At 36.4% G+C, this 16892-nt stretch overlaps 2 protein-coding genes across 2 annotated transcripts in view; one reads left to right on the top strand and one right to left on the bottom strand.

The window, feature by feature from the left end:
* LOC149793460 (glycogen synthase kinase-3 beta-like) overlaps positions 1–15565 on the bottom strand; it is a 71986-nt gene extending 56421 nt beyond the window's left edge. Inside the window, exons 1-2 of the mRNA XM_089967454.1 lie at positions 15156–15565; positions 9153–9343 (exon numbers count right to left, since the gene is read on the bottom strand). Coding sequence (XP_089823580.1) covers positions 9153–9343; positions 15156–15240 — 276 coding nt within the window. The 5' untranslated portion in view covers positions 15241–15565. The remainder of the gene's footprint in view (positions 1–9152; positions 9344–15155) is intronic.
* Positions 15566–15705: 140 nt separating this feature from the next.
* LOC149793459 (uncharacterized) overlaps positions 15706–16892 on the top strand; it is a 39956-nt gene continuing 38769 nt past the window's right edge. The window contains exon 1 of the mRNA XM_089967453.1: positions 15706–15755. The gene's annotated coding sequence lies outside the window, so the exon portion shown is untranslated. The remainder of the gene's footprint in view (positions 15756–16892) is intronic.

Raw genomic sequence — 16892 nt, 5'->3', positions numbered from 1 at the left:
TGGCAAGCTTTCTCACATGCCCACATTGGCTGAATCTTAGACTCGAACCGCCGCAGACAGAGGTGAGATGGCAGTGATCCGTAACGAAGAGAGCTTTAGACCACTCGGGGCCCCTCATTACTAGTGAAAACCCTTGTCATAATGATCATAAATGCATGGGGAGTAGTGACAAATAGCAGCCATATTGGATGTATGACTGGCACCATTTTCTTTTAAGACCAACATGGTATCATAAAAAAGTCTACTGATACAAGCCCCATGCTGACGTAGCCATCCTATTAGGAGTCAAGATATTCTCAAGCTGGTTGCTGGTGTTTATACAATTGTACCATTTTACCTTTATGACAAACTGGACATCATAAGAAGTCTTCTAGTGAAAGCCCCAAGTCAATATGTCTTTGTGTTTAAGTATAGTTGTGATAACAAGATTTTTAAGATGGCTGTCGTAGATGTATGTATGTGGGTTTGGCTGGCCAGGATTGGTCGATAATGGAAATTATGTTTTCATGAAATAATATTTTGAGAGCTTATTCAAGTTGTAAGTGAAAAAAATAGAGACTGTTTTATTGACAGAATTTCAGCCCTTTAATGGTCTTAAGTTTGGAACACTCGTACACTGAAATTAGCACCCGACTCTTTCGTATGAATTCAAACACATGTAGGTCCAGAAAATGTCTTTGATTGTATCCTTTTCTCTACATAGAAGCTGTCATCCAGGTTTCATCTATACCGATATATATAGATTTGATCATGAGCACCCAGAAATTCAAAGTTAATGAATTTTTAATATGGTGTTTACATATGTTTACTATGGGAACTGAATACTGCAAGTCCTTCAGGAACAGTAGTGATATAAATTTTAAGATGGCTGCCAAGGTGGCCATATTGGACAACATAACACGTATTTAAGTTGACCTGACCATACGGGATGTCTGAACAGCACCAAGTTCATTAAGGACCAACCTAGACCATGGAATGAGCATGCAAGAAATCTTTCTGCTTATAGTAATGAATTTCATTTTTTTCCAGATGTCTTCTGAACTTCAATTTTTCTGAATGCAGCTTCTTTTGTAGGTGCTGTTCCAAACTCTTCCAACTGCAATTACCGTAATTCAGATCTTTCTTGCAGAGGTCACAAAATGCCAGTCCTCTTATAAACAGACCAACCAGCCATTCCCATATGTTTGTTAGACCTTTATCTAAATGTTTTGTGTCATGCTCTCTCTCAACAACTTGGGACACCATGTTTTACATGCATGCTTCTTCTTTCCAATGCCATCAGTTTCCATTACATGAAGATTCAATGGATGAATTTAAACCTCTGACCAATCAGAATACTCTTTACGAGAGTCGTGTGCTAACTATATTTTGGAATGAATAATTTAAAAGGGTTGCTGCAAAAACAGACCAGATGACCATTTTTTTAAAAACCAGATTGGAGATGATATAAAAAATGGACTATATCAAGAAATATATGACTCAAATCATGCAAAAAGAGGAAATCCGCTTTAAAACCGAAAAAAGTCATGTCTGATCACCATCATCAAAAGTGTTCTGTTATAAATCCAAAATCCCACCAGGTTATCTTGTTACAATATCTTTATTTGATATAAGCTCAGCGAAGATTAAATAAAAGCTTATTATTACAGGAAAATATTCAGCTAATATATCAGCGGTTTACTTTGGTGCTTTACAGCAGAACAGCCGATGAAGGTTGTTTAGTGATGTGAAAATTAAAATTGACTTGCAAATCAATAAAGCATATCAACAACTATCACCAAACCACCTTGAAATCAGTGACATGCACCAAAAGAATCTTTGACAAGCAGATTATTGAGAGCTGGCTGACTGCATCTGCCAGGATGAGAAAATTAACTAGGTGGTTTCATTGACCAGCACATTGATTAGAGAGGAGCCTACTTATTCACTAACAATTGCTTGGAAAAGGGACTTAAAATGTTGGCAATTTCCCATAAACTCCAAACGTTTTATGATTTCTTTAAAAATGACAACTTAAAATATGCATATTTATTCCCAATTTTTTTCCAAATATAGCTTCAATTAGTAAGATACATTTATATTGTCATGTCTGCTAATGAGAGATTGTGTATGTCACCATTTAGCTGCACCACAAAATGATACTGGCTGTGTGATACAAACAAAAGAAACATATCATTTGAAAAATTTACAACTGAAATGTACAAATACACCTCTCTCTCAATAACTCGTGCACAATGGGGTCCACAAACACAGACTGCACTATAAGAGAGGATCCTCCAAAAATTGAAACAAATCTGCTTAAACATCAAGAAACCTGAGCGGGGAGTTAGGGCACTGGGTTGTTTAATGACTGAATACTCGTTTTACAATCACATCAATAATAATTGTTAATAATTAAGTTGTTCGTTATTCTATATAAATAACATATATTTTCAAAATGTCTTACATGTGAAAGATCATTCCATCTACTTTCAACAACTATCAAGTATTTGCGAAAAAATCTGCATCATGTCACTGCTTCTTTTGTTGTTGATCAGTCTGGTTCCCAGAATGGTATTTAACAGTACCAAATTGGGAGACTGATTAGCAGGGAAGTAGGCTAACTGTTGATACACCAAGAAACATGATTCCTTTTTTTTTAAAAACATGTGGTATTTATTTCATGAGACAATCGTCTACGCCATGATTTCATTGGAAGTAATAGTTAAACTTCTTATCATACTTGATGATATATCTATGTGCAAGTTCAGGAATTCTATGAAACTCGCTTTCCCACAGTGGTCTGTATCTGTGAAACCATGTTCTATTTTTTGACAAAGTATTCGTTTAGCTCGGTTGCCTTGCTATCTTTGATCACAGTTATGAATGAGTCAGTTAATTTAAGGTAGTTTATGCTACATACACAATAATATTTTAAACTGTGTTCGATTAATCAAATGAAGTGAGTTCACCCGACATATGACCGGGGCTGATAGATTTTAAGTTTGTATGATTTACGTACATTTTAACTTTTCTTTTAATCCACCTCATTTATTTGATTCAAAAGACATAACTAACATGATAATACAAAGGAGGCCAGCTTTTAATTCAGTGCAACAATACAACAAATACTTCCACAAGTCAGTTATCAAATCACGGTCTGGACTTAATTAGGTTCTCAGAAATGCTTGCAGACATAACTGTTATGGTAGATTGACACACTTTACATTTAAATACACATTGCATTTATGATGATTACACTTAAGAGGAACTATAAAAAAAGACAGAAATAAAACACAAATTTCACTTAATTTTTATATATTAAATTTTCACTGATCACAATTTCTTTGAATATCTTTAATTATGGTATATTAAGAATGTCGCTTGTAAAGTAAATGTAACCAATTATATGACTTCTTAATAAAAGATGACAATTTCAAAATGTTGATTGAAAAACTGAAGTCCTATTTACCATTTTCGACAGTAAAAGGACCAATATATCAATAATTTAGTTACCAATTCCAACTGCAATTTTCTCTAAGTTAATCAAATAGGGATCAATTATTTTTGTATTTTCTTGTTTTAAAAGATGGGATCCACGCCTGACCATGTGTTATAAGCGGGTTCGCGAGTTATCGAGGGTGTGTATTTAGGAAACTAAGCCATTAAAAAAAATGCAAACATCAAATAAACAACAGTGTTTCCCTTTACGCACATTTGTGCGTCAGGGATGCACGCTGGAGAAAATTGACATTTTGTTGATGTGCGTTTTTTTAAAGCAATGGATTTGCATAATGCGATCAGGATTTATTTAATATCCAATGCATTGGACGAGGGGTGGCACTGTGTATACGTCGAGCATAGGCATTGACTGGTTCCCCGCTTTGTTTACTCTCCGTGTTGCGCTCCTCTATTCGTATAGCAGAGTGCAACGCAGGGAACATATGATATAAGGAACCAGACTACCATAGACAATGTCATGACTGAGTAGCTTCCCTATATCTCGCAAGCCCTCACGCGATATCCATCGAGCTCAGCAGGAAGTTATCTTGATGTTTAACCTCAGTGCTTGTTGCATTAGAAAGTAATCTCCAAATTAAAACGTTGTGCAAGGAGAATCCATAGCTGCCAACCTTCCAGGCTCACAATTAGTGACAACAGAGATAAAAAGTCGTGAATTTGGACATGAATTAGCGAAAAATACCATTACAATAACTCCATCCACTCTGATCGTCAATACTATGATATATCAAGATCGCAATATAAAACTAAAACACTACATATATGCAGAAATATTTATTTCTCAAGACATGATACTGTCGCAGACTTGAACTTCCTCAACTGCTTGATCGTAAATGTGTTTTCTAAACAGTTCAGACTTCTTGCCTGCTGGTTGATCTTGGTGACTAAAATTGCTGACAAATTTTCTGCGACTAAGGAGGCCCTACAGTCTGTCTTATTTTTCCTCACTAGAGAAAATACTCTTTCGCTGTCACTGTTGCTGTGAGGAATGCACAGGAGCTGCAGCACTTATGGTTCTTCCACAGGAAAATTTGGAATCGATTTTCGAGTCCGGGAACATTTGTCAGAACAAATGTTTAGCATTTGGTCTCCAGCTGATAAAGGTAGATTGTGTTCGACAAGAAAACTCACAAATAATGCTTCAGCGTTGGTAGCCTGCAGGTCTTCCGCCGATGGCTTAAAATATTCCAGAGCTGAAATCTACGAATTCTTAATTTTCCCAACTTCTACGTGATTTCTGCAACTGACATGCTTCCTCACATCGTCTCTGCGATGGTACACTGAGTGCAAAAAGCATGATGAATATCAATGTTTAATGGCAGAATGCACGGCCAATTTTTTTATATATTCCAAATTAAACTTCACTTTTTGAGTAATATGGTGAAGACATTTTCAAAATCTTATATGCGATGCTGAACGATAACTCAAATCAGTGTTGGTGACGCATGCGTGGAGCCAAATTCCGGTTAGGCTCCAGTTTTTCTCAAAAGCATTTGTAAAACTACTATTATACATATAGATTAAAATAAACTAAAATAATAATACTAATAATAATGATGACTTTGCAAAGCGTCTAATCTTTAGAAGCTCTAAGTGCTTTACAACATAAGACAACACCTACAAGATAAAAAAAACATAATAATATTATTACAAAAACAAACACCATGAAATTAGAAAAAACATTAAAAAAATAAAAAACATGCTGAGAATATTTCAGGTAATTATTAGGTCTTTAGGTTTGTTCTTGCAGTCGAAATAAGTGAGTTTTTTGAGCCCTCTTGAATGTGATCACTGTCTTTGTGTCTAAGTTCAGTGGGTAATTCATTCCACGTTGCTGGGCCCTGGTATGCCAAAGAACACTGTCCATGTGACTTTGTTATCATAGTGGGAATAATGAGTATACGATTGTCAGAAGAGGAGCGTATGTATCTTGCTGGTGTGTACACATTGGTTAGATCGGATAGGTATGTTGGACTAGAGTCCGACAGTGAAATGTAGCACAGAGAACAAATTCTGTGTTTGATTCTGGATCGAATGGATAGCCAGTGTAGGGTACAGAGCAGCGGGGAGGTGTGCTCTGATCGTGGTACTCTAAGTATGATCCGAGCAGCTGTGTTTTGAATTTTTTAAGTTTCTGGAGTAGATATTGAGATGAACCAGACAAAATTGAGTTACAATGGTCCAGTCTTCAAAGTACTAGTGAACACACAAGTGTTTTAGTGGCATCAACTGAAAGATATTTGCGAATTGAGCTGATGTGTCTCAGCTCAAGATATGCAGCCTTGCATATGTTCATGACATGTGGGTGCAGTGTGAGAGTAGTGTCCAGAGTAACACCTAGGTTTCGTACTGATTGAGTGAATTTAATGTTGGTGTTGCTGATATTTATTGTTTGAGGTAAAGGATGTGAATGAGAAAGTATTTTTGTTGTGATCAGATTGGCCTCAGTTTTATCATCATTCATCTGCAGCTTGTTACGTGTCATCCATGATTTCACATCAGAAATGCACCTCTCTACACCTTGGATGGTAGCATCAACTTCAGGTGGGTGGCTAGATCTGTATATTTGGGTGTCATCAGCGTACAATTGGTGAGACACTGGATGATGATCTATAACACTTGAGAGCGACTGAGTGTACAGAATGAAGAAAACAGGTCCAAGAACAGACCCCTGTGGAACACCACAACATAGATCAACTGGACTGGAGTGTATTCCATTTGCAGATACAATTTGTGTCCTGTTGACTAAGTAGGACTTGAACCAGAGTAAGGCTTGCTACCGGGCCAACTGTACTAATCGGCTGTAGATATACTAATATCGCGACCAGTCGTACTGGACCGTTTTGGCAACTGTGAATATCACGACTAGCGTTTAATGGGAAATCGGTTATTTTATTAAAGATTTAAAATAATTGAGGATTGGAGAATTCTTGAATTTTTGGCTTGCGGCGTGAATCTGTGAATCGCTGAAAAAAGTCGTGAAATTCACACCAAATTCGTGAGGGTTGGCAGCTATGAGAATCATTAGCGAATAAAGTGAAAGAAGCAGAACACAAAAGAGTAACTGTGGATCTAACTTTAATGAAAAATGGAGAAAATAATTCCCTTGACTGGAATACGGCACATCCATTAGGATTACCAGTGTGACTTGTGATCGCGAAGACTGCAAAAGTGAATAATCCTTTCGTGGCAGGGTTTAAGAATTTAAACAAATCTGCCCTCGTTTGCCACAAGATATCTGGAGAAAACATTATAACCCAAGATATTCTTTCACAACAAAGAGATCAGTAAACATGCCGCGACAAATGCGTTTATTTGGATTACACAGTCAGGGGGTCATTGCAGATTTTTGGTTTTTAACTTTGTGGCAATAAAGATTATAAAGTTCAAGTGTAACTTATTAGAAACAAGATGAATCATTAGCTTCCTTGAATTTTAAGTAAATTTGTTCTAGGATGAAGTACAATGAAATTGATGATAGTACATATTTTATTAGAGGCAGTAAATTAACTGCCTTTGGTTAAAAAGATTTATTAGTCTTTTTGCATTGGCTTGTATGTAATGTGTTGGTCTATAATATTGCTTCAGAAAGATTATAAGGAGAGTCTGACCTTAAAAGAAAAAGGAATAAAATTATTCTTTGAATGGACAATGCATTTGTTGTTAGTTTATTTGTATGTTGAGAGAGAGAGAGAGAGAGAGAGTGAGTGAGAGAGATAGAGAGAGAGATAGATAGAGTATGTTGTGCAAGTTGCAATATCCTATTTCCAGCTAAAAAAAAGTACGAGTCAGATGAAAATTTGTTGGTATATTTATGACCCCCTTCCCCATTTTTTATTTGACACCCAGTTCTGACATCAAGTATTTTTTTTAAACCCTCAGTTTTACACCCCTGGGGGATACACTGAAACAAACAATCCCATACATAGATACATCGTATGCAATCCACAGAAACCATATTCAATTTTATCAATTGTGAATACTGCTTTGACGAAATAATTAATATCACACTACAAATTTTTTCTTCTTCAGTAAACAGATTGTTAAGATTAAACATTATTCACATAAATTTGGAATAATGGGTTTTGTTTTGTTCCACAACACAAATGAATTTATTAATCAATATTGACTCGTGAGAAAAAGTAGTGTTCGTGGTTTCCGAATAGAGATGTAAATGTCACACCTGCTTGAAGTGGTTTCATGTGTAACAAGTTGTACACTGACAACCGAACATATTTTTGATAACTGAATGAAGCTACTAGAATAAGAAATAATGATAAATAATTATCCAATATGGTATGCAGAGCTGTTAAAATTTTAGAAAACTTCTATTGGGCACCTAATGATTGGTTACCTTGGTACCCAATCAAAGGAAATTGTATTAAATGTGTACAAACCTGAAGTTAATCTGCATTTGTTAAAATTCACATTATCCAATATCACTACATAATGTCATCTGCTACAAAGTCAAAGAATTTATCCTTATTGTCTGAGGCACACAAAAAAACATTTCTAGTCAGCCAACCCAAACATTTCAATTTGCTGGCCTTTTGAATCAAAAGGAGTTTCACAATATGACCATCATATGTGCTTCAGTCAGTCTGCTTTCAAGCAACAGATGTGACATAGTTCACCCTCCTTGAAAATCTCAATAATTCTGTAAATTTCAGATTTATATCTCTTTGAACACATGTACAAAAAGTTCATCCTTTATATTTGTTTAACTTGCTTCAGAAATGTTAAAACTAGACGTTGCAAATATTGAACACAGATGACACAGTGTTTACTGAAATAGACTATTCTAGAAACCAGAAATAAACATCAAGCAGTCAATCTGCTTGTTTACATTGGGAGCTTCCATTTGCATTTAAATGCCAATAGTTCAACCATATCTGTGACCCCTTTGTGACAATCAGGTCAGAAATTACACACCATTGGATGAAATGACCAAGTTTTGTGCAGTTTTTAAAAATCCTTGATACCTCTCATTTTTAAGATCATTAAGGGGGCACAAACAAATGAAAGGGTATGCGAAAACTATAGTCATCATAAATATCTGACTCCCTTTACTTGACCTCACTGTCATATGCAGATGTTTATTTAAAGTCTGAGCTAGCTCAAATAAGCTCAGTTTAGAGGCTGTGTTAGCTCGAATAACCTATTTACCACTGCTAATTGTCACAAACAGGTCCGTTTTGTTGCAAATATGATTGACATGTGGCCAGTCTTTAGTAGTACAAGAATGCAGTTGGACAAATGCATAAAACCACCAAGCAAGCATGTCAATAAACTAGTTTTGTGAGTAGGCTACAAATTTGTGGAAAGTCTCAATGTAATCAATTTTTAGGAGACAAGGAAAATGGTATGGGAAAAATTTACCATAATAAAACTTATAGCATCAGTTTCTGTAACGTTAAGGGAACTTCTAAAATTGTTAAAACTAGCTTAACTCATGAATGGATTTTATAAGTTTAATATGAACATTGGAATCTGCATCAAGCAGACAAAATAATTTATTTTCTGGAAAATTCAAAAAATCTTTGCAGTAAATTTTGATTACAACAAGAAAATGATGACACTGGAAATTATTATAAATACTACGATCTAACTGGTTAATGAATTTGACACAGATGTGTAGAATTTAATATTACCTTAAATCGTTTATCCTGCAGAACCTTTTTGATGGCTACAAGTTCTGAAGTGTCAACCAACTTAGCTTGGTAAACAACTCCAAAGGAGCCATTGCCAATGACTTTGGCATCTGTGTAGGATACCTCTTGGGGTCTATCAGACCCCTGACCTGGAGTTGCCAGTACGGTGGTAACTTTATTTCCGTCCTTACCTGAAAAATACATAGAAAAAAGTTTTAAGTTGGTATTATGGTGATCAGATGAGAGGCTGAGGAGATGACTCTTGCACAGCAGAGGGGTGTGTGTATCCACCTCCATTTCTTTCCAGCTGGTTGTCACGTTTGCCTGCCTGCGATTACGTAACTCAGGAACAAAGGAATGGGTTAGTGCCATGAGTATGTCGACCCTGCACTGTCATGTCGATTCGCGTTTGTACAAGAGCCACTCTGTTAGATGTTAAATTTCACATGTAGACGTTGAAAGCTTTGAATAAAGGACCCTTGATGCTGTTGTAAATCTCCCCGCTTTGACAGAAGGCCTGAGGCTCTTCTGTTAATCTGGACCGACTGGGGTAGAATTGATATCCAATCGGAACTGAGGAAGGGTGGGGCCATCAATTCGAACCAGAATTTAACAGTCATTTGGGCTGGGAACGAATTAGTCATTGTGAAGCATCATGCTGACAAGTTGTACCAATAACTCCAGGAGCCACTCATGATTTGGCGGGAAAAACCTTGGTACATTCAAGGACAGAAATCTTCGTAAAGGTCAGTGAGTTATTTGCTCAATTGTTGCAGAATGTTACGGCATTAATTGTAATTATGTGCAGTATGTATATTTACTTACTAGAATCATTAGTAGGTAGAATTACCTTTGTATTGTTTAATTTACATGCGTACTTGAGAAATGAGCTATGATTATGTAGATTGCTTGCTTGTCATAATTAATATTGTAATTCGCTATGTAGTTACTTCGTGGTAAACTAGTGTAGTTATTTATGTGATATTCTAGATTTTGCAATTGTTGAATTAAATTGTAACTTGGGAAATGGTTGCAGTGTGTAAATTTAAATAATATGGATATCTGAATATTTGTGTACACTTGTGGGAGTGTAATGTACAGAAATGCGTCGGATTGTTGTGATATTGTTGAGAATAATAAGATTAAGAATATATATATATATATAGATGTGATGCAATTTAGTGATTTCTGTATGATACGTAGGATACCGCTCTTTTTGCAACGTTGTTTCTATAAGAACATGTGTTTTTTTTTTATGTGCACGAATGCAGGACCAAAGATGTAGATAGCCTTGATCTGATGATTGATTGATTGTTGATGTAGTGTGAGGCAAGATGGCTAACACAAATGCTAACGTCCTTATGTTTTTCGTAGGAAGCTTCTGGGGACAGAACTACCGGGTAGTCAAGTCCCAAGTCTCAGAGAGACAGGATAGAACAAGGCAGTAGGCCCAGAACAAGCCTAGTTGCTGGATGAAGAGAGAAGGAGGAGGAGAAAAGGAAACAAAGGGGGAAGAGGATAGGAAGAATCAGAGTACGGAAAACGACGGAAGGAGGAAAGGAATTGGCGGAGTAAACACAGAGGAGTAGAAACCAAGTACAGGGGAAAGCCATCTCACACTATAATCACGTGATGAAATAGGTTGTTACATGGTCGAGAGGAAGAAGATTGGTTGGGAAATTAATATCGTTTAATTTGTATTAAATTGTTATTCTTTTGAATTTCACCTTTGTGTTCTTAACAATTTAATTGTCGGTATTGCTGACTGGGGGCTCAGAGCTTTACCTCTCTCTATCACTAATTTCACTTCCCACAAAAACGAGCCAGGGTGGGAATTCCACAGTAATTCAAATAAATATTGGGAGCATCCCACTCCAACGTATAACAGTGGGTCACATAGAACTTCACACTGGATCAATGTAATTGCCAAGACTAGAGTCAATAAGATTTGACTGACTATTAATCACTGCAAATGGCTGTCTTCATTCGATACCACACTGTGTACTGTGAAAGTGACAACAGCAATGTACTGTTCTGTATTCAAAATGAGCATACAAGTCATTCTGATAAATGCACAAACCCCTTTGTAGTTATTAATGTTTTAAACTCGAGGCCCATTCAATGTACAGTGTGGCCCCACTATAACATGGTCGTTGGGAGCCATAGAACCTGACCGTGTTATAGACCGAACCATGTTACATTAGCTACCAGGTCAGTTAGCTGAAGAAAATGTTCCATGTACCCCAAAAAGCTTTGTGCGCTGGAGTGTGTGTAGGTAGGTACGTAATATAATGTGGGTGATAAAATATGTGATTCAATGGCACAGTTACCATCTTTAATCGATGCATATTAAATGTGAAATACACCAGTAATTTAAACAAAGAAGGCATATATAATATTCTACTTTATTTAGAGAACCACGGATTGGTAAATATACCCGTATACTCAGGGATCGTCCTGGGCTTCGCCAATGTCGCAAATTGCGATTGTTTTTCCTTATTGGCGACAAAAATATCCCATCTGGCGATTTTTTTGGCGACAGACTTTTTGGTTATTTAATTTGTACATACAATCATAGATTTGGACTGGATAAATTAAAAGGGAGAACGAAAGGAAGCCACAAACTTGACTAAGCAATGCATTGGAATCAATCTGTTACACAAACAATCCTTTGTTCGTATTGACAACCCCATCTTTACAGTGCATTGTTACATCATAATCTGCTTATGCTGACATCTGGGCTGAGTATGCTGTGATACAGTCAATCATGCTACCGAACTATACCTACAACTGACCGACTTCTGAAGACGCGAATAGAACAGATACAATTAATTGAATGGCTAAATCTTCTGTTGGTTTTTTTTTTTTTTTTTTTACATATACCAGTACAATAGTTTTGCTGAACCTTCATAGAAAACTGATAACCTTTGAAGTACCGACTACTGTGTATAAATACAAAGCAAATGGAAAAATCTCAATCACAATTATGTCTGTCACCAGTGCAGCATTTTACTCATTGATCTTTTCCTTTTGCCATCAATCCGTGTTACGGCTGCTGAGACTTAAACTCCGAAACAAGAAATAGCACAAAACAAAAACAACAACCAGTTTTGCATAATTAATAATAATTATTTATTTCTCAAAATACAAGAGTGAAAGAATCTCTAAATTGGGTGTGAATTTATGCTTATATATACGGTCCAATATTGCCAGGTGTTGATTCGTGTAAGTTTCATTCGTGGGAATGTAGATCCTATTTTGTTTGTCGAGAAAATTTATACAGCATTCAGTGATCATTCTTGGGATTTAGGAAGCAATTCACTACAAGCTTTGTTAAGCTAGCCATAGGGGGGGGGGGCTGCTGATAGACTACTGGTGTCACCTGTCAGTGCTGTGGACTGTAAGATGAACCTCATAAAAACTGACATCAGAAATAAACTCTGCATCTTATCTCTCGAGAATTTCATGAGAATCAGGATGTACGGATGTGAAAATTTAGACTTTGAAACTGCATTCAACAAGTGGGCAGCCCTAAAATTGCGACGGATCTTCATGTAACACTTTGTAACATTTTGTTAATGCTTGTTGTAATTAAAGAATTAAGTAACCCATCTTTTGTAATTTTCATTGCCTGTTACATTAACCCTTTACCTCATAGAGCATAGTGACAAAGTGCAGCTCGCTATACATAGAACACAGGTTACCTAGTCGACCGCATACGCATAGCTTGCCTGTGAACTATTAAGCAATGTAGTGTATGTTACGTTTAACAGCAATTTTAACCATTTCACATTTTTGGTACACATCTATTACATGTGGAACAATTTAAGAGTAAAGTCCGATTGTTATAGCTGTGTAATTATTTATCACGGAAGAATTTGTTATGTGCTTTAAAATCTGGAGAGAATTCGTTCACCGTCATGTCAGTGAGGCCGTGTGACCAACTGTAGAGCTGCCATTTCTCATACTCGAAATTTACAAGTTTTTCATCTGTGTCTACATCACTAAGTCATGTAAATTTGATAATTTTTAAAAACTAATTGCAGCCTATATCAATATCAGAGCCTTTACCTAGGTTACTGAATCTTTCATAGTTGTGATTCTAATCATGAAAACTTCGTAAGTACTGAATGAAATCCGCGACCGCCATTTTGGAGAGTGGAGATTACGACCCAGTTACTTTAAATAGCAGATATCGACCAGTACATAAACAGTGACCACGTGATCTGACGTAATTGTCATTCACAGAAATGAATGTAGTATCTAATAAGGGGTTTTCCCCGAAGGTGGCGCTACGAAAACCGGCTTAAAATGGCTGATGTTTACAGCAGACGTCAAAAGGCGCTTCTATGGGACTTTTGTAGAAGTGTCCAAAGACGGTTGTATGAGGTAATGGGTTAATAGACTAAATTAACACTTGGAAAAATGTACACTACTTGTTCTAGCGACACTTTTTGAAAATTGGCGACAAAATATTGAGGTTGGCGATTTTTTTGGCGACAGCTTTTTAAAAGCCAGGACCATCCCTGCGTATACTGTTTATATATACATGTCTAATATATAGCATGAATAGTGTATCAACACCGAGTACTCACACACGAATCTCATCAAATCCATTGAATCCACAATACAAATAAATCCATCAAAATATGCACAAACATAGATTAAAAATATTTAATAATTTTGTCACAGGTCATATAGGTCTGAATTTAGTGGATAAACATAGCACAATCGCATAATGAATGATAAAGCACATTTACTTTTCAGTACACCCCAAGTCGGTAAAAGTTGGCAAGAAATTTCAAGCAAAGTAAAACAATCTTGCAAAAAATTAGTAAAGTTCAACATGTTATAAAAAAAAATAAACTATTATGTAGAAGAGAAACAACAATGAATAGGATGTGTTTAAAATGTCTTGTTTTTTTAGAATAATTACTAAAGAATTAAGAAACAGACTATCAGTGGGGAATTTCTTGAGAATCCCGTTCTAGCGACAAGTTAATACGTTAGGTAGCTGACAATTTTGTATGTGTGGAACAACTTCTTGCAAAATTGGAAACTTGGATTAAGATGCAGGAAGCAAGTTATAAATAAATATGTCATTTTCTTTTCACCAATGGGAGGACAGTAAGCAGGTGCAATCAGGGCCACGTTGAGCGGTACCATGGAAAAATGATTAGGCATTCCTTAATGGTATGATATTAAGTCAAACTTTTGATAGGGATACAGTCGAATGCCGTAGCTTTATATCTATACCAAATTTATTAAGCTACGCAAAGCGTAGCTTGGAATATAAACATTTATTCTTAAATAGGTCGTGTGAGCAAGAAGAGAAGTGTCCTCCCTTGTAGTTATTATATAGTACATGTATGAAAGGTCAATTTTAAGCAACAATACGAGCCTCTGTGACAAAAATAACACATGATCCAGTGTTTACAGAAATGACATATTGTTGTGCAGAATTACCTGACACACATAATAACTGGCCCACATGGTGGTATATTATACCTAAACAACATATAAGTTGTATGTTCAACATATGATTGGTTGTTTTTACGTAACCCTCTCCCATGTGGCTTGTAAATCTCCAATAAACACTAGATTGGTTTTTTAGACTACAACTTGCAAGTAGTTTTAATTTTATTATTCAACTCGTTGTGACCATATAAACAGGTAATAAACCGTCTAAAAAAAATCAAAGAAACCCCAGTGAAATCGTAACTAACAAATGTTCATAGACTACTTGCCACGGCTTAAACCTTTTGCTTAAAATTTGAAACGATTTCGTTTATTCCTTCCAAATTTACAATCATTGTAAGAAATGTACACGATCACCATATAAAATGAATATAAAGCTGGAAATAAATTTTAAAAAAACCAAGTGATTAGGCTTAAGTGTTTTCAAGAAACGGTACGTCGCCATGTTAACAGAGTACTGAAAGCTAGCAACTGACCTAAAACTCAGGATGCATAGAAACCTTCATTCACTGACATAGTACTTACTAACTGTCCTCATACCGCCAAAGGGTGCAGTCTGTCCCCCTTTTCCTCCTTCTGCGAACGATGTCGTTCTAGCTCGACCGCTCATGCTTCAATGAAAGTCTTTTGGTATCGGATCTTTCGATCTGTCTGACATTTACAACTCCAGTATGGCGCTATGTATGTGACATGAAAATGGTTCCCGTCGGTATTCAGTTCGTATAAAACAAGACAATTCGACACTTTAAGTTCGTCCCATGTGCGCAACTTTGAAGGAAATATACAAAATAATTATCCTTCGACGAAGATAAGTGGTTATAATACAGATCACTTATTTCTATCCTACATAAGGGGGGGTTAATTATGAAAGCCTATAGTCCATTTAGCGTAAAAAAATCGTCTCCAATGGCCGTTCTACCCAGTACAATGATGCACTCGTAGATGTCCGTCTCCAACCGGCAATCACCGGTATCCAATCACATCTTTCATTTTCACGAGACGCTAATTTTCGTATACTTCGGTAGTTTCCGTGTCGACGCATTCATCAACTGTGGTGATGTATAAAATTTATGCGCTTACCTACTACGTCACTTTTACTCAACGCAAGTACTAGGCAAGTTAAAGGTTGGCTGCTACAACATCCAGAAAGATGATAGGATATAAAACAGCATATTTATCCATAGCGAATTTACTCTGATCAAACATTTTTTTTTCGTTGGAGTGCATGTCATTTTTTATTTTTGAAGTGTTAAACTCAAACTGCAATGCACGATAGTACATGAAAAGATATAAAGCTGCAGGGTCGTAGTTGTGGTAAAGAGTTACCTCCCATGCTTTGCGAGCTGGGTTTAAAAGTGCACAAAAAATATTCATTATATACTGAAATAGCGTTGCCACTGGGGTTTTTTGTCGGAACGCACACGCATATGCAAGTATCTAGTCAAAGATGTCGAACTTGACGTCAATACTGTTTACGAGTTCTGAATTAATTTTAACTGAAGAGATAGATTTTAAAAAAAAATAAAAACAAAATTAACCAACTTAGTCATGCAACGTACGACTCGTCACCCGATATTTTTGTTTTGGGGTGATAACACTAAAACATACAGGACCGGATAATCCATTGGGCAAAGTGGGCAACATGCCAAGGGCCCTTGAGGATCGAGGGGTCCCGTATATTATCGTCTGATTTCACAGGCAATGTTGTTAATAATACTGTAACCATATCTATGGACAAGCTTGGATAGCTATAGGTCCTTCTGTTGGCTGTGCCCAGGGCTCCCAATGGCCTTAATCTGGCCACGAAAACATAAATAACGTGTGATACGTCTTACATTGTAGGACTATCATAATCTATGACACGTTCATGATCAGTTTGGGAATTGATCTCTTACACTGTATCCACTAGTACTAATATTAGTACCCTTACTCCTACCTCGTGGACAAATCAAGTTGAGGCTACGACATCGTAGCTATGTATCCACCAGTTTTCCTTGGTGAACTGGACGCCAATGTCCAGCATTTTATCACGAGGAGCCAGTGATTATTTTAAATTTTACTTACTCTCACAGAGGCATTTATAAACTTGGTCTATGTTGTTCGCTACCACATGTTTCACGCCAGCTTAATTTGAAAAAAAAGCAGTAATCATATTACCCATTCTGACATAGGTCTCTTTTATAATATGATAGAAAATGTCCTATTTCCCAATGGGTTATGTCGGTAACCTTTGGTAATTTTTTCACTTGAAATGATTTTTTT

This window comes from Sinohyriopsis cumingii, chromosome 8 (assembly GCF_028554795.1).
Source record: "Sinohyriopsis cumingii isolate HCF-2022 chromosome 8, ASM2855479v2, whole genome shotgun sequence".
Classification (NCBI taxonomy): Eukaryota; Metazoa; Mollusca; class Bivalvia; order Unionida; family Unionidae; genus Sinohyriopsis; species Sinohyriopsis cumingii.
This window is presented reverse-complemented; position numbering and strand designations above follow the sequence as displayed.